The 26,323-nt window shown below is 37.2% G+C and overlaps 2 protein-coding genes across 2 annotated transcripts; one reads left to right on the top strand and one right to left on the bottom strand.

The window, feature by feature from the left end:
- Window positions 1-2,268: 2,268 nt before the first annotated feature.
- Window positions 2,269-5,173, top strand: LOC147869445 (elongation factor 1-alpha). Its single transcript, XM_087329647.1, has 4 exons — window positions 2,269-2,375; window positions 3,373-3,698; window positions 3,805-3,942; window positions 4,080-5,173. Exons 2-4 carry the CDS (start codon window positions 3,375-3,377, stop codon window positions 4,959-4,961), a joined length of 1,344 nt encoding a protein of 447 aa, XP_087185773.1. The 5' UTR covers window positions 2,269-2,375; window positions 3,373-3,374; the 3' UTR covers window positions 4,962-5,173.
- Window positions 5,174-6,616: 1,443 nt separating this feature from the next.
- Window positions 6,617-16,025, bottom strand: LOC147869444 (homeobox-leucine zipper protein ATHB-15-like). Its single transcript, XM_087329555.1, has 18 exons — window positions 15,041-16,025; window positions 14,218-14,422; window positions 13,180-13,283; window positions 12,836-12,926; window positions 12,441-12,536; window positions 12,232-12,345; window positions 11,980-12,066; window positions 11,547-11,702; window positions 11,370-11,444; window positions 10,220-10,326; window positions 9,910-10,093; window positions 8,924-9,094; window positions 8,329-8,403; window positions 8,082-8,216; window positions 7,639-7,976; window positions 7,318-7,423; window positions 7,076-7,228; window positions 6,617-6,911 (listed from the first exon to the last, which is right to left on the bottom strand). The coding sequence occupies exons 1-18, from the start codon at window positions 15,262-15,264 to the stop codon at window positions 6,753-6,755; spliced, it is 2,580 nt and encodes an 859-aa protein (XP_087185681.1). The 5' UTR covers window positions 15,265-16,025; the 3' UTR covers window positions 6,617-6,752.
- Between the last annotated feature and the right edge of the window lie 10,298 nt (window positions 16,026-26,323).

Here is a 26,323-nt window from a genome sequence, read left to right as displayed (position 1 = left end):
TATTAAACCATTTCTTAATTATTTAAGAGATTGGTAGGTATATTGGAAACAAGAAGTCACGAGCATATGGAATTTCTCCCTAAAAATAAATGGCTAGACCAAGATGTATCCCTTATTAAGAGCAATATCTCGAAGAGAAATAAAGCACAACGATTACCTATAAAAGATAAACAATGAGCACACACACAAAATGTTTTCGCACCTAATATGTCGTCCTGCATCACCAAACCTAATAATCCAAAATAGCAATACAAAACACCAAGAAACCTACTAAAACACCAATACAAACATTCATATGCAACAACATTGTTTATCATCGACAATGGGAGAGAAGAAACCTAAGATTGCAATAATGTCTGTCATGTTATATGTTCAACCCCACAATGCTTGTAGCAACTCGTATATGTGATCAATATTGCATCGAACAATCCCCACTATCAATTTTTTATCAAGGAAATCACATCAATATTATGACACTCGTGCTTAAAACAATTCATTACATACAACCCAACGCCCTTTCTCTTTATCATCTTGAAATAGTAAAATAAATATGTTTAATGAATATTTCAAGCCTTTTCATTCAAAATCTTGTCTTTCGATGGTGGCTTTTGTCGACTTTCGCTAGCCAATCATAAATCTTAAAGTGCTTTATAATTAATCGTCATTGGACTTGAGTCACTTGACATTCAGTTGGAGGTTTTAGCCACCGAACTTTAGTTGAGACTAGTAACAATGATCACGATGCCCCACATATCCAGGCAAACTCAGTATAAGCTATCAACACCTCAACACTTGGCGTTCACTAGCAAGGGCCACATTTTTTCTCTACACAGCAATGAAAACACATCGTTATCTCCTCATTTAACCAATGATCGGGTTATGTTGCATTTAGGTGGTTCCCTTTCATTATATGGCAATCCACACCAACAATCTCGAGGACAACCAAATTCAAACTTCCAACCCCCCCCCCCCCCCCCCCCCACACACACACACCTTTTCCAGGGTTACTTACATTCACCGAAAACCAAAGGAGCATTTTGGCCACTAACTGTGTGTGAGAGAGGTGCAATCACACTTAATTGACTTGGCCCAAGGGGGTTTAAAGAAGTTTACACATAATAAACCCAAGACAAAGACAAGACAAGACAAAGCAACTACACATGATGCATGCGTCTAGAAGAAGCGTATGTATGTATACATGTTGATATATGTACATATCGTGGAGAAAAAGAAAACACACACACACACATACACACACAAAAACAAAACAAAAAAGAAAAGAAGAAAAAGCAAAAAGAGAAGAGAAAAGAAAAAACAACAAAAAGGAAAAAAGAAAAGAAGAAACAACGAAAAGTATTTTCCCAAGGTAATAACAAAGAAGTAAAAAAAAAAAAATACTAGAAAGACGAGATAACGAAATACATACATAAATACATATGCATGTATGTATGTATGTATGTGTGTATGCACAGTACGTAATATGCTCGAATGCATTGGCAAACATTCTTTTTTTACATACGAATGAAAACGAATGCGTAAGTTATCTAAACATTTGTGTTTTTTTTATTTTTATACTTTTTATCTTAACTTTCTTACCTTTAAAAAAAAAAAAAAAAACCTTATAATAAGTAATGAATACAAAAGTATGGTATTTAGTATTTACTATACTTAGACGGTGTTTAGCATACTCGAATGATTTAAGTATTCGAGAATGCGAATGCACGTATGGTTCATACTATGTATGGTATTATTTAGTATTTACCATATACTTCGACGGTGTTTACCATACTCGAGTGATGTAAGCCCTCTCGAATGCGAATGCACGTATGGTTGATACTCTGTATGTGTGTATGTATGTATGTATGTGTGTGTGTGTATGTATGTATGTGTGTGTGTGTATGTATGTATGTATGTATGTATGTATGTGGAAGATTATTGAACGAAGGGGAGGGAGATGATGGGTGGGGGATGGATGGATGGATCGAGGCCGTCCGTCCGCCCGCCTGCCCGCCGAGGAGCAACGGTGGAGATGAAGAGCGATGGGGGGGTCAGAATCGGAGCCGTTGGATCGGAGGGGAGAGATCGGACGGCGTACATACGAAACACACACACACACACACACACAGAGGGGTATGTGTGTGAGAGAGAGAGAGAGAGAGAGAGAGGGTTAGGGTTTGTGGGCAGAGTGAGAGGGGGGGGGCTATAAAGAGTGAAGAAGAGCAGAGAGCTTAGGTCTTTCCACTCTGCTCTCTATATACTCTGTGCGGCTTGGCGGCTCGCTCTCTCACTCCTGTTACACACAGACGACTCAGACTCAGACTCAGACTCAGACTCAGATCGAAGATCTCCTCCGACCTATTCTCTTCGACTTGCAGGTATGCCTTTCCTTCCTTCCCTCCATTAATTCTTATCTCTTCTTCTTTCTTTCTTTCAATTCTCTTCTGCTTTCTTCGGTTTGGTCTTTCTTCTCTCGGTATTCAGCTTCACTGCTGGGCTTCTTCTTGTCTTACATAGCTTAAATTTGTTTCTTTTCTACCTTGTGTCTTATGTTTCTGCCTCCCTTCCATTCCTCCCTGTTCTCTCAAATGTTCTGTTTCTCTTCATTTTAAAAGGTCCATATTTTTCTTCCATGTCTCCTGTTTTTCCTCTGAGAGTTCTACTTTCTGTTTCCCTCTTCGAAATTTCTCAGTTTCCTTCATTTTTTCCTCTCCCTTGTTCTTTGAAATTTCGTCAAAGAAAGGCCGCATTTCTTCTGTTTTCCTCCCTTCAAGCTTTTGCCCCTCTTCGCTCACCTCTTCCTGCACATCCAGAACATGCTCACTTACTCTGGATTTTGGTTCTTTCCACTTTTTTCCACACCTGCTTATCTTACTTAAAAGGTCTGGTTTTTATTTTTTCCTGCATACTCTTTCTCCTTTATTCTCTCCCCTGCAAATTGCTAATGTATTCGCTCTTCCCATGGGCCTCAATGCAGTTCTGAACCAAACCTTTTCTTCTCCTTTTGTATGCAATGTTTCTAGGGTATGGTTCAGATCTGTTTTGAAACCTAACACTTTCTCTTGAATATTTGTTTCCAGCGGTTTTCTACCTATTGATATCTTACATTTTTCGATCCGTTCTGTACACTTTCTTCATTTGGTTTTTCTTTATTGATTCTTGTTAATACTGTTAAAGCCGTCCTTTTTGAGACATTCTGAAGTTATCTAAGATCTTTTGTTTTTGTTAAGAGTCATCGTTATCGTTTGTCGAAATATGTTGTGTGTTTGTCTGTAGTCATTTTGACGCCGTTGCAGTTTTCGTTGTCACTATGGTGGTCATTTGATTTTTGATAAATGCAAGTCTGCTTAAAACTTTTTTCCTGTATGATTCCAGTCATGGGGAAAGAGAAGACACATATCAACATTGTTGTCATTGGACATGTCGACTCTGGAAAGTCGACAACCACTGGTCACCTTATCTACAAGTTGGGAGGTATTGACAAGCGTGTGATTGAGAGATTCGAGAAGGAAGCAGCGGAAATGAACAAGAGGTCATTCAAATATGCATGGGTTCTTGACAAGCTTAAGGCCGAGCGAGAACGTGGTATTACCATTGATATTGCTCTCTGGAAGTTTGAGACCACAAAGTATTATTGCACTGTCATTGATGCACCTGGACATCGTGATTTCATCAAGAACATGATCACTGGAACTTCTCAGGTTTGTGATTGTTCTAGTTGTGGAATCATTGTGATTTTCTAAGAAGTACAAAGTTTCCAGAAGTCTCTAATGTTGAATGTGTTTTAATGAACGATGATTTTAATAGGCCGATTGTGCTGTTTTGATTATTGACTCCACCACTGGAGGATTTGAGGCTGGAATTTCCAAAGATGGTCAGACCCGTGAACATGCTCTGTTGGCGTTCACTCTTGGTGTGAAACAAATGATCTGTTGTTGTAACAAGGTAATTTTAGAATTTTATGTTCAAAATACTTTTGCCATTCTGTTTTATTAACATTAGCATTCCAGAATATATACATGGTTAATAATTATATCCAGATTGGTGTCCTTAATGTTGGTTTGTTCTTTGACTCCCTGTAGATGGATGCTACCACACCTAAGTACTCAAAGGCTCGTTATGAAGAAATCATGAAGGAGGTGTCTACATATTTGAAGAAGGTTGGATACAACCCAGAGAAGATTCCTTTTGTTCCCATCTCTGGATTCGAAGGAGATAACATGATTGAGAGGTCTACCAACCTAGATTGGTACAAGGGCCCAACCCTTCTTGACGCTTTGGATATGATTTCTGAACCAAAGAGACCATCTGATAAGCCTCTCCGTCTCCCACTTCAGGACGTTTACAAGATTGGAGGAATTGGAACTGTGCCTGTGGGAAGGGTTGAAACTGGTATTATTAAACCAGGTATGGTGGTCACATTTGCTCCAACTGGTCTAACCACTGAGGTTAAATCTGTGGAAATGCATCATGAAGCTCTTTTAGAAGCTCTCCCTGGAGACAATGTTGGATTCAATGTAAAGAATGTTGCTGTGAAGGATCTTAAACGTGGGTTTGTTGCTTCTGATTCAAAGAATGACCCAGCCAAAGAAGCTGCTAACTTTACCTCTCAAGTTATTATCATGAATCATCCCGGACAGATTGGAAATGGATACGCACCAGTGCTTGATTGCCACACCTCTCACATTGCTGTGAAATTTGCTGAGATTCTTACCAAGATAGATAGACGATCTGGTAAGGAGATTGAGAAGGAGCCCAAGTTTTTGAAGAACGGAGATGCGGGTTATGTGAAGATGATTCCAACTAAACCAATGACTGTAGAGAGCTTTGCTGAGTATCCTCCTCTGGGTCGTTTTGCGGTTCGTGACATGAGGCAGACTGTTGCTGTCGGAGTTATCAAGGCTGTTGAGAAGAAGGAACCCACAGGAGCTAAAGTCACCAAGGCTGCAGCCAAGAAGAAGTGATTCATTCACTCCAATCTATGCACTGTTGTTTTTGGACGGGATTTCAGTTTTGTTTTGCATTTTGTTGCTTTCTTGATGTTTTGTAGGAAGATCTTTTGTTATGCTTCTTTGAAGAGGAGGTAGGTTGGACAACTCTTATTTTTACCCTGCCTGACTAAAATATTTATTCGGTTGGAGTAGTCTTTCTATGATATGATTATGAATTTTCTCAAGTTGCTGGCTTAGTAGGAGCATTTTTCTTGTTTTCGGTATGTGGAAGGATGAGGTCTCTCTGGTATTATTATTATGTTAATGACTGACCTTGATACTATGATGCCGAGATATTACCGAGTTATCTCGAATTAAAATTAGTATCATTCTTTATCATTGTATCATGTTCTTGAAAAACATTTATGCTTTAAGGATAATATAGGGACTACTTTTCTGTTGTGATCGTAGTAGTTGAGCTATGAATTGTTTTATTTGGATTGTGGGAAGCATATGTGGAAATATGGACTAAAATGTTTTTTAGTATGTCTAAGTTTTAACCAAGCTGTGTCTAGTAGTAATGGCTTTGTAACTTGTGGCTCTATTTAGTTTGGAGGTATATGTGCACATCTTTAATATAAATATCGTTAATGTTACAGTAACTACAGTAGAGAAACTTGGCTTGTACAGATTTTGTTATAACAAAAATGGGCAAGTCAATAGCAACTTAAGCAGGGAAGGCGTTTGTTTGAAAGCGATTTTCCTCTACACTACCTCAATTGTATGTAAAAAGTGTGAAATGATAATATGGAGTGTAATATATCACCACCACATAAACATTCGATGTATATATATAATATAGACATTGTTGTACTATGCGTAACATGTCCAGGCATGACACGTTTTGTTTACGAACAGTTATTTTATCTAACATTGGCTCTTAAAAGAGTACGTTCCGCATTATGTTGTGATTATGTCTAAATTACCCTCTTAACACATGCTTCTAAAGTAGGATGTTTTTTATATAGTTAATCAGTTATGTATGTTGCATCAATGCAGTATGTGCTATGTCTAAATCTTTGTTCGACACATGCTTATAAACAGGCTGGCAAGTTCCCACAGTACATATTTTACGTGGGCTCATAACAGTGAGCTGTCTCCCCCAAATGCACTAATGTTAATCGTTTGTTTATATACAATAAAAGCATCAGAGAAAACATGACAGCTCAGTGGAAGTTGTAAAAGAATACGTGTATATGGTTAGGGCAATTCAATAAAACCTTCAAATTTTTGCCCTTAGTGGACTGTATGTAGTTGTGTTAGATAACGTTTTTTCTTATTGCACATACCAACATATTCCAAACAAAACAGTGACACAATGCACAATATGGCCTTCAAGGATTGTATCTCCTATAAATATGCCAAAATGCTCCAAAGAAATCATTAACATAATTTTACACCAAAATCATATATAATAATATGTAAATTACAAAACTTAATGGCGATTACTTCCACATTTTTATCATTAGTTATCACCTCCCATCACATGGCACAATCAAAGGAAACTGTATGGCAACACTAAAAAATTTGCCCGTTGTCTAATGTATCTTGTTTAAACAGTATGAATGATGTATAAAAACATGTTGGACAGTTCCAAAATGCTCAAAAGAAAAAAAGATAATGTTAAAAACAAAATCTATTCATATATGTAGGCGCTAAAATAAATCACGTAAAACTTTCTTGCAAAGAAGAAGTGAGCTCCAAAAAAGGTTCACTTAAGTTATAGATGTATAACTATGTACCTTGCCATCTTCAAGAACAATCCTATGAAGGAACACTAGAAAAGGACCAATTACAAAACATAAAAGCGGCTACTTGAGCGTTTTTATCATTAGTTATCACCTTCCATCCCGTAGCACAATCAAAGGAAACCGGATGGCCAGTACTTGTTAAACAAATTCCCGATGGTAGACAAGCATAGCCCTGTAAGAAAGAGTATTCATATATATTATATATATTTATATATAATCATAACATGGTCAGTACACTTGTTTTAGACGCACATATACATATACTTTCATGAAGCCCATTTTGATGAATTAATTAATGTTGGTGACGATTTTAGAGATAATATTTTTTCAAGATACCTCTTTGAGGATGAAAGGAGGAGGTTGGGAATAGTCTGTCTTGCTAGACCCATCATTAAACATTTGATCGAGGGATAGTCCCCGCAACGCAGTTGGATTTGTTTCTAGCATATCAAGAGCTGCTTGGTTTGCAAATATGAACTCTGGTAAGGGCTGCAACCATATCATAATCACCATCACCATCATCATACAAAAAACAGATATCAGCAAAAAAAGAGTTTTGTTTTGTTTTTGGGAAACACCTTCCAAGCACAACAAACAATTGAATCTTTGAGTGTCCAGAAGCTCCTGAACAATCCTTCGGCGCCTCCACCTATGCATTGCAAAAGATCTTGGCATAGATAGGACCTGCAAGTGAACATTTTCTAGGCAATTAGACTTCAATATTAGAGCTAATAAGAGACGTTATTTCCTCTTGGGCCTCAACATTGTTATCTAAGAGCAATGCATGCAATTTAAAACTTGGGATTCTGCCTTCCAGCTTGGTTAGACACCATTCTTATAGAAAGGAGCATCATCACAAGCTAACATACAATAAAAGCTAATATTAGTAATATCCATACCTGTAGCTATCTACAATCTGTTGCACCAGAACCAGAGCTTCCATGCTACATTGCCCCATCATAGTGGGTGGATGCCCAATCATGGGGGCTGGGTTATATAGCCGTAGAGAAGCTCCTGCCTGCTGAAGAACATCAACCAATGCTTGGACATGTCGTTGAACATTTAAAGCCACCACATCACGGCTTTCCGCCTTGTACATGTATTGGAATGCTATGGTCACAATAGAGCTTTGACCTTGCAATGAATGGCTATTGTTTATTACTTGAATCCTATTATTCGCCACCATCGACCGATCTTCAAGCGACGATGCTAGATCCAAGGTTTGCGAGGAAGTTTCCTACACCAGCACAAACTATCTGGTTTAAGCTTTGGTGTAAAATCGAACGAACTTTGGTTGAACACATGCTATTTTCAAACAAACCTTCTGATATGTAAAGCTTACTTTGGAGCCATTTAAATGCATGATACGGAAACCCGAAGGTAGAAGAGGAGCATCATCGGGAACCGATGCATCAATAGGTGCAAAAATCAACTGAGAATACTCCCCAACTTGTATTTCCTCCACAATGCTGCAAAGCTTCATAGATCAATCCCCCCACCCATTCCCCAATCCCCATCCAATAAAAACGTTTCAGCAAATGTACATGGTAAAAACGGTTCTAATTGTATGTGACATTACTATTTCACACCTGAAGCAAAAAGTTCTCCGGTAAGATATCACCACTCGGTGATCTTGACCTCTGAATTTTCATTAGCTCTAACACCTGCAGGGGGCAGCGATGGACACATACACATGGTTTATTTTCTATATATTTGAGTTCTCACATTCAAAACATGATGTAGTACATGGTCACCAATGTGAAAAGCATTGCTTTTATATGTCCATACAAAATTATATTTACAATTAGAAGGTTAAAGGTTATGCTTTAAAAAATAACAACTTGAAGGTTCTCGGCTCAAGTCTTAAGTGCTATAAAGGCTGTCCTTCAAAGAATAACCTCGAGGTTCTAGGTTCAAGTCAGAAGTGGTTTAAGGTTGTGGTTAAAAAAAAACGAAGACGTTCTGAATTCAAGTCTTAAGTGACAGGTCGAACACTACATTGGATATTGTAAAAAGGACAGAAAAATTTATCATACTTTGACTTCAAGATTATAACTAACATTTTTCTATTGAAATTAATGCATTTGCAGCATCAGTTTCCAGAATTCAAAGATTAAAATCAATAGCATAGCCTTAAGAGAAAGGAAAATCCTAACAGATCATCCATAAAGTTGCATTTCGTACCTCCTCTTGCCCTATAATGGGCTGAAGTACACGAACAGAGCTGAATTTTTTTTTCGACAAATCATTCACGTTCGCCCTGGTGGAATCAGTTAGGCTTGTCTCAGAACCAAAGTCGGCCCAGGAAATCCATCGCTCTTTGAGGAATTGGAGCAGAAGTGGAGGAGGAACACCCTATATATATCGATCCAAGTTGTTTTTTATTAAAATATGGAGGGAGGGGAGGTATGGTATGCGAGGGAGAGTTCAGACAGAGGAGAATGAATGAAAGAAAAATATATTAATATCTTTTATGATGGCAAAATGGGCGAGATATTAAATCTTAAAATCCTGTCTTGTCTTTGAGAACAATACACCAAAATAAATATAACTAAATTAGTAGAAGCACCTAAAATACGAGAAAATTTTGTTAGGTAAGCACTTAAACTTAGACAGTCTGAAACTTGTGCCTTTGAAAGATGTCCAACATGGGACAATCCAAGATGGAGATCTCTGAAGCAAGGGAAGCGCCTTCAGTGTCACATGATATGAGCTTTGTATATCAATGATAGTGGGTGACAGGGTCTTAGATGGACATGGTCTAGTCGCATAACAAAATTGCTATTGGCAGATCTAATGTAACCACTTTTGTGTGTTATGGTCAAGATCCTAATTGTGTAGCCCTTGATTGACTTGCAATATGAGTGATGGAGCAAAAGAAAGTTGTGATGTTTCTTTGTTGATGAGTTGTTCTTCAATTTCACTCTATTTCTTGAGTTCTAGCAAGAACAGTCCGAAATACCTTGTTCTTCGTATTCCATAACCTTGAGGAGTCCGCCAAAACCTTTTTTGAAGAGGTGGTGGGACCTGCCACTTATTTTGACATACAGTATCTTGCAGAGGCAACCAGGAGAAAATAAGAGAGAGAGAGAGAGAGAGAGAGAGAAAAAGGGAGGAGAGAGAGAGAGAGGAGAGAGGAGAGAGAAGAAGATTGTCCTGAAAAAACCAACCTGTAATAACAAAGAGGCCTTTGCACATATAATGCCATTTTTAATTCGGCTTCCAGCATCGATACCTCCAAATTGCTTGCCATTTGATGGTGGGTTAATGTGAATGCTGACAGTACTAGGTCCATCATTGATTATAGAAACCCACCCTTCATCAGGAAAGCAATTGACTGCATCATTGAACCCTCTGAAATAATCAAACTGGCCATTAGTTCTGATACAATCACTTCTAACTACTACTAATACTAATAACAATAATTTAATTAAGGAGTCAATATATGGTGGTAAGGTGATGAAAAAAGAAAATTCTAACCTGATAAGTCGATGGCCGAATCCTCGCAATGATGCAGTTGGATCGCTGATTATGTCAATCTCAGATTTCAAATTCTCTTTGGCGATGCTCTTTAGATGAAATAGGACCTACAGAAGAAGATAAAGATATTAGACGATTAGCATGCCAGAATGACTATATGGTGGAGCAAGAAAAAAAGAAAGATACATCAACATTTTTTAAGAGACCAAAATTATCTATAAACAACAAACGAAAATCATATAGCTAAATTGGTGGACCTACTTAAGGTACTACTTAAAATCCTCAGCTTAAATTGATTGAAACTTCTGTATTCAAAAGATCTCCAACATGGGCCAATCGAAGATGGGGAGGTCATCAAAGTGAGGGAAGTAGATTAGGTGTCAGGTGATAATGGCCTTTATTTGTCGATGATGAGGGTGAAAAGATTGAGTTCTAGGTCGATGTGGCCTATGTGCATGACAAACTAAATTGATTGAAACTTCTGTATTCAAAAGATCTCCAACATGGGCCAATCGAAGATGGGGAGGTCATCAAAGTGAGGGAAGTAGATTAGGTGTCAGGTGATAATGGCCTTTATTTGTCGATGATGAGGGTGAAAAGATTGAGGTCTAGGTCGATGTGGCCTATGTGCATGACAAACTATTATTGCTAGATCTATTGTTTAAGTGGGTTTATTGATGGTGCTACTACCTTAGGTATTGGGAGATGTGGTTTAACTGAACTATGAGAAATGGGTTCTTATTTGATGGACTTCGGGGAGTACCACAACAACTCAGTAGGCTGAAAGCAAGTTGATTTGGCAATTCACAACTATGTTGTATGGAGACATTGTACCAAGATGAGGTAGATTCATGTCATCTAGTATTACAGCAGTTGAGAGGGTTTATCTTGCCATATCACTACTAATAAAGTAGTGGAGATAGCAAGGGTTGTATTAAAATCTTGTTTTAATAACAAACATAGATTTACGAAGGAAAAAAGAAAGAGATCTTATTATCGTCCTTGGAGGTCAAATATAACCTCTAGGACCAAAAGTGAAGCATTTTCATGATGTATGTGTCAAAAGGATGTTCAACCACTGGGTTAGTAAAAACAGGGCTAACCAATAAGGTACAGCCCTAATACAGAAAGAGAGAGAAAGAGAGCTTACTTTACAAGTCATTCTCCTTGCAAGGATAGCAGATGCACCATAAAGCGGTCGAAATCCTTCCAATAGATTACAAGACTAGCAACCAGCAATGAGCGCATTACTTTTTTGAGCATGAATGGTCAATATTCAATCTAATAAAAAGTTTAACATGTAGGATCAAAGCCAAAACAAGTATACCTTAAAACTCAAGTCATCTATCACCATCACCATTGACCCTCCATGTTCATAAGGTCGTATCAAGAACCCACTTGTTAGCATTTCAGCCCTGGTAAAACCCGGCATAACAGGGATTTCTTGGATACCTTGCCCTGCTGCCAATGATCTTTCACATACCTACACACCAGAGAGCAAGATATTACAATAAAGCACAATGTGAAAGCACAATATAATATATATTATATATCTAAGTTCTCACTTACTGATTTTTAATAAGATTACTTTATCAAAATTTCTTACATTTGGACTTGGTAAACATGATGTTGTGGGGATTGGGCCTTAGGATTTTTACAAGCTTAAGGTGGTGAGACAGTGATGGGTTTCATGTTGTGCTTGTAATGGTAACAAAATATGAGACAAAAAGGAACTTTAAGAATATCTTTATCGTCTTTACCACCAAGCTTCCATCTTCCATGCAGCATGTGTATCGTAGGGTCCAAAAGTCGCAAGGGGCATCTAATAGCGTTGTAGGAGCATACATCTGAAACATGGGTTTTAAAATGACAGAGGATTCTTAAGGCTTGACAAAATTAGAAATGAAACGCATCTAATAGAATTGTATGAGCACCCATCCAAAAGATGGGAAAGAATATTAAGAATGCTTTTATTTGAGTGAACAACAAAATAGAGGCCAACTGGATGAAACCTGAGTGTGCACAAGCTCAACCAAGCCTCCACGATCTGCAGTAAAGCTGGCTAAGATATCCTGCCTCCTACAATCTTGAAGCCACAAAGATCTGTTCTTTACTATCTCAGCAACCTAGAAATAAAATGCGTAATGACCACATTAAGAATCATCAAGTAACCTGTGAATTGTGCTTTACACACTATAAAATCGCCCAGCAAAATAATCACCTTAAAAGCTTCAAGGTCGATGAGAGCGCAGGCTTGTGCTGCCACAACTCCTGTTAACCTTCTCAGAGCAAAAGCTCCAATGGAATCCGGACCAGGCTGAACAAAAACAAATGTACGTCATGACAAAGGTAGTAGCAACAAAATATGGGCAGAACACCAACATATCACAAACCTTTTGGATACTTCCCATTATACACCTAAGCCTCCAAAACTTTTCAAAGAATTTTCTTTTGCAGTTGTGAATGCTTGTGTAAATAGGGGTATTCTGGTGAAGTTTTAAAACTTAAGGTATCCTAGGAAATTCTCAACAGATTTAAAGAGTATCTTGGCGTTTTATCTTCATCCAAACCTACAACACTTGACCAGGTAATATAAACCATAGTTTGTCTTCTCACCTTCATCCCGGGCAACGGGATCCCATCTACCACACTGCTTGTGGCCTTGGATAAGAACTCCGCCAAGGTCTTCTCCGCAATTAATGACAGCCTACAAATTGGCGAAAACAAAAGGAAAGAACAACCTCGATCAATGGTCACCCTTACATTAATGCCCAAATAATAATAATACACAGAAGAACAAATGGTCACTTCAAACATTAATGGACAGAAAAAATACAAATGTCCTAATTTTCGATGGTCACTTATACCACTCATAGAAAACATCCTGATTTCAATGGTCACTCTCTCATACCATTAATGCATAATTCTTAAAGACAATTCAGTAATGGATTGATGCATACTGGGAAAGACTCCACTCTTGTGAAGGATGCTGAGGAGAGTGTTGATGTTGCCCATTCGTAACCACCGACTCTGAGCTAGTATCAGTCACAGCGCCCACAACTACCTAATGCACAAATATGGTTAATATTTCAATAACACAGTAGAGTACATGTATTGTTCAATGTGATGAACTCATTGTCTCATATTTAAGTTTTGGTGAATTATGCATTAACATATACCATAACGTCCAAAAACCATTTCCTTTCAAGTGACAACAAAAATGTGTCCAATTATTTATAATACAAATAAAAACATTTGGAATTCTACAAAAATGTCTAGCTATTTATGAAAAAAGAGAGATATCTTTCATCCTCAAAACAGGGCACTTCAAGTGAGAAACAAAAGTAGATTAAGGAAAACCACTGAAATGTCCCCAAGTTTTTGCTATATTTCAATGCCTTCAGCCAATCGTCGCAAGAGCAATCATATGATCAATTAATCCTAAAAAAAGACACATATCTTTCATCCTCAAAATAGGGCAGCCTAAAAACCTTTCAAATGAGAAAGAAAAGTAGATAAAGGAGAATCACTGAAATGTCCCCAAGTTTTTGCTATTTTCCAATGCCTTCAGTCAACCATTGCAAGAGCAACCATATGATCAATTAATGCTCAAAAACAACTGATATTTTTCATCCTCAAAACAGGGCATGCCAAAAACTTTTCAAATGAGAAAGGAATATAGATTTAAGGAGAATCACTGAGATGCCCCAAAGTTTTCACCATTTCCCGATGCCCTTAGTCAACCACTGCAAGAGCAATTATATGATCAACTAATCCCCTTCTTCTCCATTTGATGTGCTATTCGAGCAATTTTATATGGTGAATGCATCCCTTTACAGAGACTATTTTTGAGCAATTATATGATTGATTAATTCCCTTCTCTTTTGGCGGTTGACAAATGGCGCTTATGGAAACAGCAGAAACACTAGGCATTTGAAGGAAATAACAAAAAAAAACTTGAGGGGTATTTTGAAGTTTTTCCCCCAATAGATTATTACCGGGTTAATGATGTGAGGGTTGGCATCAATGTTGTTAGGTTGTTGCACATGCAATTGTTGTCGGAGGTACTGATTCTCAGAGCTCAATTGTGTGGCTTGCTTTTGCAACCTCTCATTCTCCTCCAGAAGGAGCTGATTCATTGCATTGAGCTTTGAGTTCCAGTTCTGAAGGCGACTCGTCTCTTTCCTTTGCTTTTCCCGACATCTACAATAGAGACATGGCATGTCTAGCAATTAAATCTAAAATTTTGAAAACTCCATTAAGATGAGTAATATAAAAGCCATTTATTTACTTCTATGTTAGTTACAAAGGCTATGGGTTTCTATTTTTAGCTAGCATGACACAAAATAACTTTAATTCATATGTTCTTTATGAAGGCTTTGTTTAGAGGTGTTCAATTTTACAAGTCCAAAGGTCACTACCATTAACCATTAGCTGGTCACCACTGTATGGAGTATAGCCAAGTGGTACGGCATTGGTTTTTGATACAACACACAAAGGTTCAAATGCACATCCTCTATAAAACCTTAGCATTGAGAGAGCTCTACAACTTATAAAGACATATTGTTTGAGTCATTATTTTAACCGTCATATGTTAGTTAAAAATAATGTGATAATTGAAATCAGCATTAACTTAACAGGAGAAAAACTAACTTGTGAAGGTTAGGTTGAAGGAATGGGAAAATGGAAATTCAGCTTTAACTTGAAAAAGGAAGCAAAAACTAGAGCAGAAGTTAAATTCATGAAGTTAAACTAAAAGAAACAACAAATGTAAGATAATAAAGAGCGTTGTATGTATATATATTTTATACACACACATACCTTCTGTTCTGAAACCATACTTTGAGTTGCTTATGGCCAATGTTAGCCAGGATAGGGCATTCTCTGATGAGTTGTTGCCGCCGGGAGGAGCTTGGCTTTGGGCAGTCGCTGTACACACGCTCTAGAATCTCTACTTGCTCTTGTGTGTAGCGAGCATATTTCCCACAATCCAAGTTATCATTACTTGCACATGATTTCCCTTCTTTTGCCTTTGAAGAACCCATATCCACATATAAGATATAGCGTAAGATCAATCCTTTTGTTCTTCTTAGTTTTCTCTATATTGCCTTGAATTGCTCTTCACAGCAGAATTTGACCAGAAAATGAGCTTCTTTTTTCCCTCTTTAACTTTCTTCTGTTTTTTTTGTTTTTCTAATTCTCGTCAGAATTGACAAAAAAACCAAGGTTCCTATAATCTCTCTATTTTTCCTCTGCTTCTGTCTGTGTTTTTGTACTCGAATACGTTGCTTATAGAAGCCATATCCACACAAACGTATAACAGAATGATGTTTTCCGAGTGTAACTCAAAAAAAATCTCTTTAATTTTTCTGTTCAGAATTGACAAGAAAACAGCATTTTTTTCTCTCTGTATTGACTCACAGTGTTAGCGTGGTAGAGTTCTCTCTTTCCCCCTTTGATGAACCTATATCTAGGCAAATATGTATATATATATATATATAAGAGTAGAATTTCTCAGAAAATGAAACCCAAAAGCCTCTTCTTCTTCGTCTTCTTCGTCTTCTTCTTCAGAATTGAGAAAAGGGAGAATGTTCTTTTTCTATGTAAAACAAGCTTCTGTGTAGAGAGAAATGAGATTTTCTTTACTCTCTCTATCAGTCAGTCTGTCTGTGTGTTTTTTTTTTTCTTTCTTTTTTTTACGCACAGAGCTTGCTTGTTAGAGAGCAGCTATGGAAACTCATTGGCGAGACAGCCGAAATTATTTACTACACACCATTAAATGCTAAAAACAGAGGGACAGAGGGGAAACAGAGGGAAGGGGAGGGGGGGGCTCTCTGAGAACCAGTACTGATGATGCAGAGAAAATGAAAGAAAGAGAGAAAAAAAAAAAAAAAACAGAGCAGAGAAAATGGGTCTTTTAGTAATAAAATTAATCCCTGTATGTATACAAATATTTTCACTTTACTTACACATCGCCCAATAAAACAACACACACAGTCACATACACAGAAATCTTATGTAGTAAATGGCCGTTTGTTATGAAGAGACAGAAGACACACACACATACACACAGAGACACAGAGAGAGAGAGAGAGAGAGAGAGAGAGAGAGAGAGAGAAACAGAGAGCTCTTTTCTATGTTGTAGGAAACCATTCATTCATTCAATAATAATCCAGTCCTAGAACAAGGCGACAGAAACAGGGGAGGAGAGCACACAGACAGAGAGAGACAAGAGAGAGAACATGAAGATAAAGATGATGAAGATGAAGAAAAAGATGAACATTTAATTTAATTTGTTTTTTTGGGTCTCTCAGTGAAACAGATGTAAAGGACCGATCCTACACTAAATGAAGGGGAGAGAGAGAGAGAGTGTGTGTGTGTGTGTGTGTGTGTGTGTGTGTGTGTGTGTGTGTGTGTGTGTGTTGTGTGTGTGTGAGTGTTTGTGTATGGTTGTGATATGGTATGGACTCCAATACGAAAAGGATGAGAGAGGAAGAAAAGATCGATGGTATGGGTATGGGTATATGGATTCCGATGAGAAGATCGAGAGAGGTATGGTGGTTTTTTTATGGGTATATGGATTCCGATGAGAAGATTGAGAGAGGTATGGTGGTTTTTGTATGGGTATATGGATTGCAACGAGACGATGGAGTTGGGGGGAGGGGGGGGGGGGGGGATTAGTATGGTGTATCGTTCGCAATGAAACGAGACACGATCAAGTAGTAGGTATGGCAAATGGTCATGGATTGCGTCCGAGAGAGAAGATCGAGGGGTTAATGTGGTAATGGTGGTATGGTTACTGGTATCGCAAACTAGCTATGGTAAAGGAGAGACCAAAAAGATTAGGGGAAGGGGGTGTTATAGATATCCTTCTCTCTCTCTCTCTCTCTCTCTCTCCCTTTTGACACACACACTAAGCAACAAGGCACATAGAACGAGTCACTATTTTTGTTGGCCCATGCTTGACCCTCCCCTCCCCCCCCCCCCCCCAAAAAAAAAAAAAATCGCATCCAACTTGAGCATGGCCATCCTCTGTGTGTTTGTGTGTGTTTGTGTGTGTGTGTGTGTGTGTGTGTCCCTCTTCCATGCCACACATAGTTTTAGGACCCAAGTTTCCACGAGGCTCCCCCATTCGAACACAACACCAACTCTTCATGACCTTTTTGCATCTATCGATGTCTTTCCCTCCCCTTCCCTTGCATACATGCACATATCTACACCCCACCTAGTCATCCACCCACAAAACTCTGATTATCTTATTCACATATACATATTATATTCTCTTTGTTATTACTAATGTTATCGTGGTAGCGACGGTGTCCTTGTCCTTGCCGTCGACGTTGATAGTCATTGTCTTTACTTTAAGATCACTAACATGTGACTTTTTCGACCAACCATTGCCCTCTCATATATCTTTTGCATCTTCCAAAACAACTTATGGGTTCTTTTAACATGTACGTGTTGGCATTACAAAGATTGACCATGAGTTGTAGAGCAAAGAGATGTCATATGTGGTTAGATTTCTCTTCAATTCGCAATAATGATATTGTATTGATACTCTTCATTCTTACCCAAAGGAAATTTGTGATGGTATAGGGAGTGATCATCTAGGTGTTTGTTGATGATTGATGGAGTTGAGAATGAAGCTAGGGACCATTCCCTTTCAACATGCATAAAATAGAGGCTATGTAAAGAGACAACATTTAATGCTCACATTCAAATTAGCCACCAAATCATTGTATTGATTTTCATGAAATTTTTAACTTTATCATATGAATGTGCCACCTACTCTTGTTAGAGGCAAGGAATGTCAAGGAGGACGCCCCTATTGTGGCGATTGGTTCAATGAAGTTAGATCCTCGGCGATGCCAACATTGGTTGGGGGATATAAAAGGGATGGCATCGTTGGTTCTGCCAATAAATATGATCCTTAACATTGCTCAAATCTAGTTGGAAAAACATGATCGAGAAGTGAGTTTAACTTAACCAAGCATGTCAACTAGGATGTGGTCCTTGCAACACTCGACAATTCAAGATTGTGAATTTAAGAGAAATTGTGGTCCTAACGTCATTAATGCAACCAACTGGGCATAACTGGATTGTTTTGAATGAGCCCGAATAAGGACATGAAGCAAAAGTAACGTGGTGCTCACTTGATTATGCCTTCTACCAAAGATCTCGAGGTGTAAATGCATTCTATGAATTGGCAATGATTCCTGGTCTTGGGCAACATTATTTAGTGTACACTCATGGCTAGAATCTTAACTACTTGGTTAAACTTTATAGGATAAAATTTATGATTCATGCAAAAGACCGGTAAGATCTACTTTAAAGCCATAAATATTGCACCTTTGGGTATATGCAAGAAAACGATGCCGTACTTCAAGCTATGATAATGTCTTGGTTGAAGGATGTTTTCCTACGAAATATTTAGTCGAATCTTGAACCTCCATTGCTTGTTGAAAGGTGACATTTTGTCATTAAACTTTGTTGTGTAATGTGTCATGATTTATGCAAGTCGTCAACCTTCACAAGTATAGATAATATTCTCATATATTATTACGAACACAAATACCTTTGTTCTTCTTTATTATGTTTGAGTTTCAAGCTATCAAGTTCTTCTATTCTAAATCCTACCAACCTTACTATATATACATTGTAGTGAATTGCTTTATCTTTAACCACACACATGCACATATCAATAAAGGGTAAACACTACATTCATCGAGATATAAACATTTATGTTGTAAGCTTCTCTCATTGTGACATCCTAATGATTCGGTTTGGCAAAATACAATAAGAGACAAATTCAGTCATTGCAAAGGACCAAATATTATCTAAGAACACGATAGTCACACATTCCACATTGTAAAACAATATTGGCTTGTGTAAATGAGAATGTTTGAGATTGTAAGGTATTTCAACTTTGATTTTACTGAAGGATTCTACAATATACTATTCTGTCATTATCTAAGGCAAAGTACTTATGTCAAGGGCTTGTCGTACTACTTAACCTTAGAGTTAAACTCGAGAAATGGATAATAAAAACTATGAAAAGAAAGCAATATGTGAATATAGAAATCTAACATATTGGTGTCGGGGCAAGAGAGGCTATAGAAATTGGCTTTCTATAGAAAGTTTTTAAGTAAATTGGTGTGCTTATGGGTACATAACTCCTCTATATTGTGTTGTTGCTCTACCCACCTTTCCACCCCCTTTTTGTGCTCACACTCCAATTCAAGAGAAACTCCACGTAAGTAAAGTTTTTTAAAGGCAAGAAGATATCTATAGTGCAACATCTTACTATTGGAGATAATGTTGATCGACAACCCTTGAACTTAGCCAACCGCTTTTGTAATGGTTTGTTACTTGAACCACACATTATCCCCCTACTCCCCATTTGCAAATGTTCGCATATCATCTATGGTGTTCTTGTTGATCCTTCCTAGACTATCTTGTATTGCATTGATTGAGGCTCTTTTAGTTTTGAGTTCGCCTCTCTCTCTCTAACGCTTATGAAGACATTGGAATTTTTTTGCATGTATACTAAATTAAGTGTCAATAGCTCTAAAACAAAGATTATGATTGTGAAGAGCCAAAAAAGAGATAAACCATGCATTATGTACAACAATGAGCCACTTGAATGTATGGAAAGCTTCAAATATATTGGCCTTGAAGTTCCTTCCAATCATAGATGGAATGAATGTGCTACACGCCGCTTAGAGGTGGGTAAGCGAGCATACTATGCATTTGAGAACACATGCAATCTTGGAGATATTAAGTGTTGGGTCCTCAAGAAATATCTTTTCGACACTTTGGTGACACCGGTTCTTCTCTATGGGGTGGAAGTATGGGGTGGTAGCATCCCTAAATCTACATGGAAAGAGTTTGAAAATGTCCAAAAACATTTTCTTACAAAGTTTCTACAAGTTAAGAAACAAACGTCCTACACTCTCCTCCTCCTTGAGATGGGAACGCTTCATGGCCATGGATAGGGTTGTTGAATACATGCTTAGGTTCAAAAAAATCCCTCACATCGACTTCCTAGAATTGCATGGGAAGCAAGCAAAAAGATCCAAAAGACGCATAAAAGCAAATTTTTGTGTTCCGGTTGGATGCAAGATATAGAAAAATGGTTTGGTAGATGGGATGCAAGACACTTGCTTCATGATGCATCACTAGATCCCTCTGTAAATGAAGCATTTTTACAACGCCAATGTATAATGACAAGGGACAAATGTGGGGTGTTGGGGCACAAGTGATGAGAGTGGCCAGGTATGCACACTTTGCCCTAAACAAGTGATGAGAGTTTGAGTATCACACTTTGATACAATGCTCTGCCTTTTATCATATTTGACCATGCTTTCCACATATCTTTGACCGAGCCCAATCCTTGCACAAATTTCTCCCACAACAACAATGCGCACTCTCGATTGCAACATTTATTGGTAAAGTTCTTGAACATGGAGAGTCACTACTCACTTTCACACTACCACGTGAAATGTAATATTTTTGGTCTCATAGGTCATATTTGACCTCCGAAGATGATAATAGAATGAATCTACATCTCTCTCTCTCTCTCTCTCTCTCTCTCTCTCTCTCTCTCTCTCTCTCTCTCTCTCTCTCTCTCACTCACTCACTCACACACACACACAACTAGGAGAACCCATTTTTCTATCATTGCCATGGGCTTGGCCCCATCCCAATTCCATAAATCTCTCTCTCAATGTTTATTTAATTTAAATTTTCAAAGTTACTAATTAATCCTACAAACGCTACATGCAATATTTCACGTTGATTCAATAGGACAAATTGGCCTCAAAGGACAATATTAGAACTTATCTATCTCATGTATACCTCTTGCATGCAAAGCATAATTATATAGCTTGATATCACATAGCTACATTCTTCTCAAATATGATAGTTTATGTGTCATCATCTTAAGCCCCGTTTTGAAAGTTAAAATCAACAATGTAACAAGGAGCCACCATTGAGCAAGCAATGCAATGTCGAGTACCTAGGTACAAGATATATTTCCATACCGACACTTGATCATGGAGATCATTACTTGCCACATTTGAGACAATCAATAACACCTCAATATAATCAATGTGCATCATTTTTGCTCTCTACCATGTCCCCTCTCCACCATCCATCCCATAACTAATGGTCTTATGTTGTAAAACCATACGAAGACTCATTACAGATCATAAAGCCATTTGATGCATTAAGACCAATATATATGAATGTGAAGGGAACATTAATTTTTTTATTTTTTCCCTTGTATGGATAACTTTGAAGCTACCTATATTTAGATTCCTTATTGGACTTATCGGGGGATTTTAGCTCTTGTAGATGTCACTTGCTCACTCGACCAACCACCCTCCTCCCTCCCTTCTCTTTGGCAATTTGAGGATGTTAAAACTCCAACATCATTGCCACCATCTATATCTTTGCTTTCTTAACTTTTAAAGATTCTTGTTGCAAAATGCATCCATCACACATATGTTTAGCTTGACTCAAGTTTCGTAGATCACTTAAAAAAATAGACGACACTTGAACTATAGGAGTGTGCAAATGAACAAGGTTGTCCCCTCCATTGTTTACATTGAAATAAGTTTGCCTTCAGTTCTGTGATTTATAAACTCTATGCAAGCTCAAATTTGCTACGTTATCACTAGAAAAATTGACAAATCGCATATTCCTAAATATGCACATTTCTATTGGGAACTTCAAATATTACGCAAATTTAAGAGACATGGTTAAGTTGTCAAATATTTTTTATCTAGTGCTTGCACCCCAACCTTTGACAATCTAAATAGTTCGAATGCCATGCCCTCTTTTGTGGAAAGTAATATTGAACCCCACCATAAAAGAATGGCATAACTATGGCACCTTGCCAAGAACAATTGTAAAGGATACTTCACAGAAGCAAAATTCTCACTTTTCCATGATGGTCCAAACACTTTGAATGCCATGGGTTCCTTTGTGAAAAGTAAAAACCAAAATTAATCAAAAAAGAATGGCATACCCATATAAGCTTGCCAAGAACAATTGTAAAGGATATTTGGTAGAAGCAAAATTCTCACTTTCCCATCATATATGGCTTTTTTTAGAGCTTTGCTACTTTTTTTCAAGGGTAACTTTGCTTAGAAGTTGAGAGTTTGACCAATAATTGGAAAACACCCCTCTTTTCCTTTCCCGAAAAGAATAAGCGCCCAACTAGATTTGGAATGAGAATGTAGTCACTTATTACAAGAAGAATTTTCTCCCAAGGCTGAAGCGTGCAAGCACCCAACTGGATTTGAAAAGAGAATTTAGTCACTTATTACAAGAAGAATTTTCGCCCAAGGCTAAAGCATGCCATGTTGCATACCAACTTTTTTACATCTTAGATGAAAACAAAGGTCCTTCGAGAAACTTAAAAAAATCCATGCCAACAAAGACATTCACCTCATAGATTCACAAAAATCTCTTAAAGATCTATTGATTAGGACACTACACATATCACTCACTTTGTATTTTCCTCTATCCAACTTAGATATTCCATCAAAGATTAAGCTTCAAATGTGCAACTATCATTTTCTTTGTCCTGGTTTATGACTACAAAATAAAAACATTCATCCCTTGTGCTTGATTTTATCCAATTCTAGTTGCCCATTCATTCTTACATTTCTAACTTTGCTCATTTTACTTATACATTAACGCAAACACGTATCCTAGCATATTCATTAAGACTATGTTGAGATCGTCCTAATTCTTAACTTTAAACATAATCCTACATGTATCTTATATTGTGGATTTCCGTTGTAAGAACTCAACACATAATATAAATATACCATATATTTTGACATATTTATTGGGGTGCTTGCATTTTCACAATGCACACACGGTATTAATCGATAAATCACTAGCAAAATATGTTGGAGATGTTTCGTAACATATTTTAGCAAAGAAGTTTTCTTTTTATTAGGTACAAACAACAACCCATGGCTAGGTAGCTAACCTCACTCTAGCTTGCCATGTACAACACAATATGGCTTACCAAAAGTCCATGGAAAGAACATGCATACACAAATATGTGAGCCCAAAAGGGGAGCCTCACTCCTATGAGATGTTACATAAACATCTAAAGTACACATATCACAAAGGTCATTGAATGTGTATAATGATTTGTAAGGTTTGTAATGGCATATTAGGTGGATAGAACCCAAGTGAGGAATAAGACATATTATACAATGAAACTCTTTTTTCAGCTTGAGTATGTGTGGCGCAATTAGACCAAAAGAAACATGACTTCGCCTTTTGGAAGGACTTGTGAAAGTAATTGATCCCAAAGCACTATAGAAAAGTTTTTGAGCGTGCCAACCACAATGAACTCTATCCATGCTATTTAAGACTTGTTGCCAAATTCACAAAGATCAATGATCCCATAAAATTAACAAAAAACAATTTAGTGTGCAACTATAACTCAATAGAATGAATATCTCAACAGGTTGCAATTGGTCACCACAAACAAGTATAGCATACAGAACATTTGTATGGTGTGCATCATCCTTACATGCAAAAATTCAATTAATATATGGAGAGCCACTAGCCAACTCCAATTTTCCAAATGGGAACAAGATGAAGAACATATCACATAGTTTTCTTAAACCTTGCAAAAAAAAGCCATTTGAATGATGTTGCAGTTCCATGGAAACATCTCACAATGTTTGACAAAATGCAAATAGATTGCTTGAAGCATTTTGATAACGCTCAACTGCAAACATTATAGGCAAATGTAATGATTTATAAATTATAATGTTCAAAAACTAATTTCCATATTGTAATAGACAAAAGAATATGCTTGGGGATTTGAGACATTTGAGAAATATATATTTACTTTATGGTCGTATCCCCGAGTGAGCAAGAGATTTATTTAATCTAAGAGGACATGAATTCTGGGGATTATCGATTTGTGTGTATGTTGAAGTGTGTGGTGATAGATATGGAAAAGAAACTGCAGAAAGATTTGACACATGAATACCAACCAATTGCAGGGCACATCTCTTGAGAAGTGTGCATCGAAGGATGCTTTTTAAGATGGATAGAAGGCACGCGAAGATCAAATGCATCTCCGAATGTTTTAACGATTGTGAATTAATATTTCTAGTGTCAATTCAAGTTTTAGACTTTTTATTTATAAACCATACTTCACAATAAAGCCTTGGATTTCAAGGTTTTGAAATAAGATGATAACATGGTTAACCGAAGACAAAAAAGAACTTCACCCAAAAAATTATGACCATTGAATACTAGCCATGACTAAGCTTGATAATTGAAGAGAGAGGAAAAAATATGCACAATAAAAATTCACGGATGATGGCTTAATAAAATGAACAAGAATTTTTTGCTAACTAAAGCAAAGTAGCGTTATTCGGGAAAAAAACAAGAAATTTGATAAGTATGTCTAGAACTTGGAAGTGGGGCTCTCATACATTGTGTTGTGTCACATTACACTACCATTATCACGATATGATTATTTTAGTCTGAGAAAAATTCAAAGTAAAATGATTTGATAAAATCTCATATACTAAGGTTCCACTCACTTATTCTACAAGGTAAGGTGTGCATAAGGTGGTGGGGAGAGAATGTGGCATATATGTAAAGTAAATGAAAGTTGTGCCATGATTTCATGTTGAGTTTGTGACCATGATTATATTAGTATTCAATCTTCCCAACCATTTGGCCCTCTTTACTCAAGGACAAGGGAATTTTATTTACGTAACAATCTATATTCATGTGTGTGCATGTAATAATGTTTACATAAATACATGCATACGTGAGAAAGATGCGAGAGAGGGAACAAAATATATATGATGAATTTATAGTTGGAATGCAACTAAATATGAAACAAGGAATGTACATGTTGGTAGACAAGGGCATGAGAATGAACCAATAATGAATGAGGTGATGATGGTCTAGAGGCTTGCAAATGGAATGTTCGAGGACATCTTAAATTTACTTTTTATTGTTTCCTGGTAAAAACAAGGCTTCTTCAAAATACAACATTCTATTTCCGCCTTTAAAATCTAGTGACCTACGTTCATTATTACTACTACAAGTTAACTTTTACTGATTCAACGCACATATTATTGTGATCAAACCATTTATAAATGCATCTGCCCTATTCACAACAGTTTTGAAAATTTATTGATGCTACATCTTTAATTCTCTTGTTTTCCATCATCTCACATTCATCCCCCCTGAAGGCAAACATCATATCTCTTGCATCCAAAAACCTCTCTGACAATGCATGCATGAATTTGCCCTAGCATTTCATCCTAGCCAACTTTCAAAAGTCTTCGATTTTGGCCCATTCAAAAGGTCAACAATTAGTTTTTTTATCATCTAAAAGACCATAGAACAAAATTTTGGATCCTTGAAAACGCATTCTCCACAACCATAATTTGGATTCAAGTTTTCTCCTTTAATGCTCTTTAGAGGTTAAAAGTTAAGCATTCATGCCTCAAAGTATGACGTTTATACACAGTGAAATTGACGAGCATGATGAGGTAAATGTGTAACAAGAAGTCATATATGTATTTTTGTATCCAGATAAGTGGACACTGGACACTATGGGAAATTATATCTTTTACTCCAATCATCCCATTATGTTTGTCAGGTTTGTCATGACATTGGTTAACAAATTTATGGACAATGTTTTTGAATTTTTTTTTCATAAATGGTGTTGTATTATTCTCAATGGACTATCAAGGATGATAGAATATCCCCTCGGACATGCAGAACCATATTATTTATCGGCCAACATAATTGGTGAATATGATGTCTTACCTAGAACACATTTGAACCTCCTCAAGTGATAACAATATTGAAGTTTCCAACAATCGTAACTGCTAGAGCAACCTACTTTTCAACTTTTGGATATGTCTATGCACCCTAGTTTGGGCATAAAAGACAAAGTCATTTTATATACACACCAAATATGCCATAACCCATGTTATGTCAACTAGTGAAAAACTGTTTGAACTTGTGACTATGGCCTTACACTTCTAGTTATGGAAGCCCACATTGTAGATATGTATGTTTAGGCGTATTGTG

The sequence above is a fragment of the Azolla caroliniana genome, unplaced genomic scaffold (genome assembly GCF_043228905.1).
Source record: "Azolla caroliniana isolate FFs.n. ecotype wild unplaced genomic scaffold, voAzoCaro1.0.p SCAF_1, whole genome shotgun sequence".
Classification (NCBI taxonomy): domain Eukaryota; kingdom Viridiplantae; phylum Streptophyta; class Polypodiopsida; order Salviniales; family Salviniaceae; genus Azolla; species Azolla caroliniana.
The sequence above is the reverse complement of the archived record's forward strand: the minus strand, read 5'-3'. Positions and strand labels throughout refer to the sequence as shown.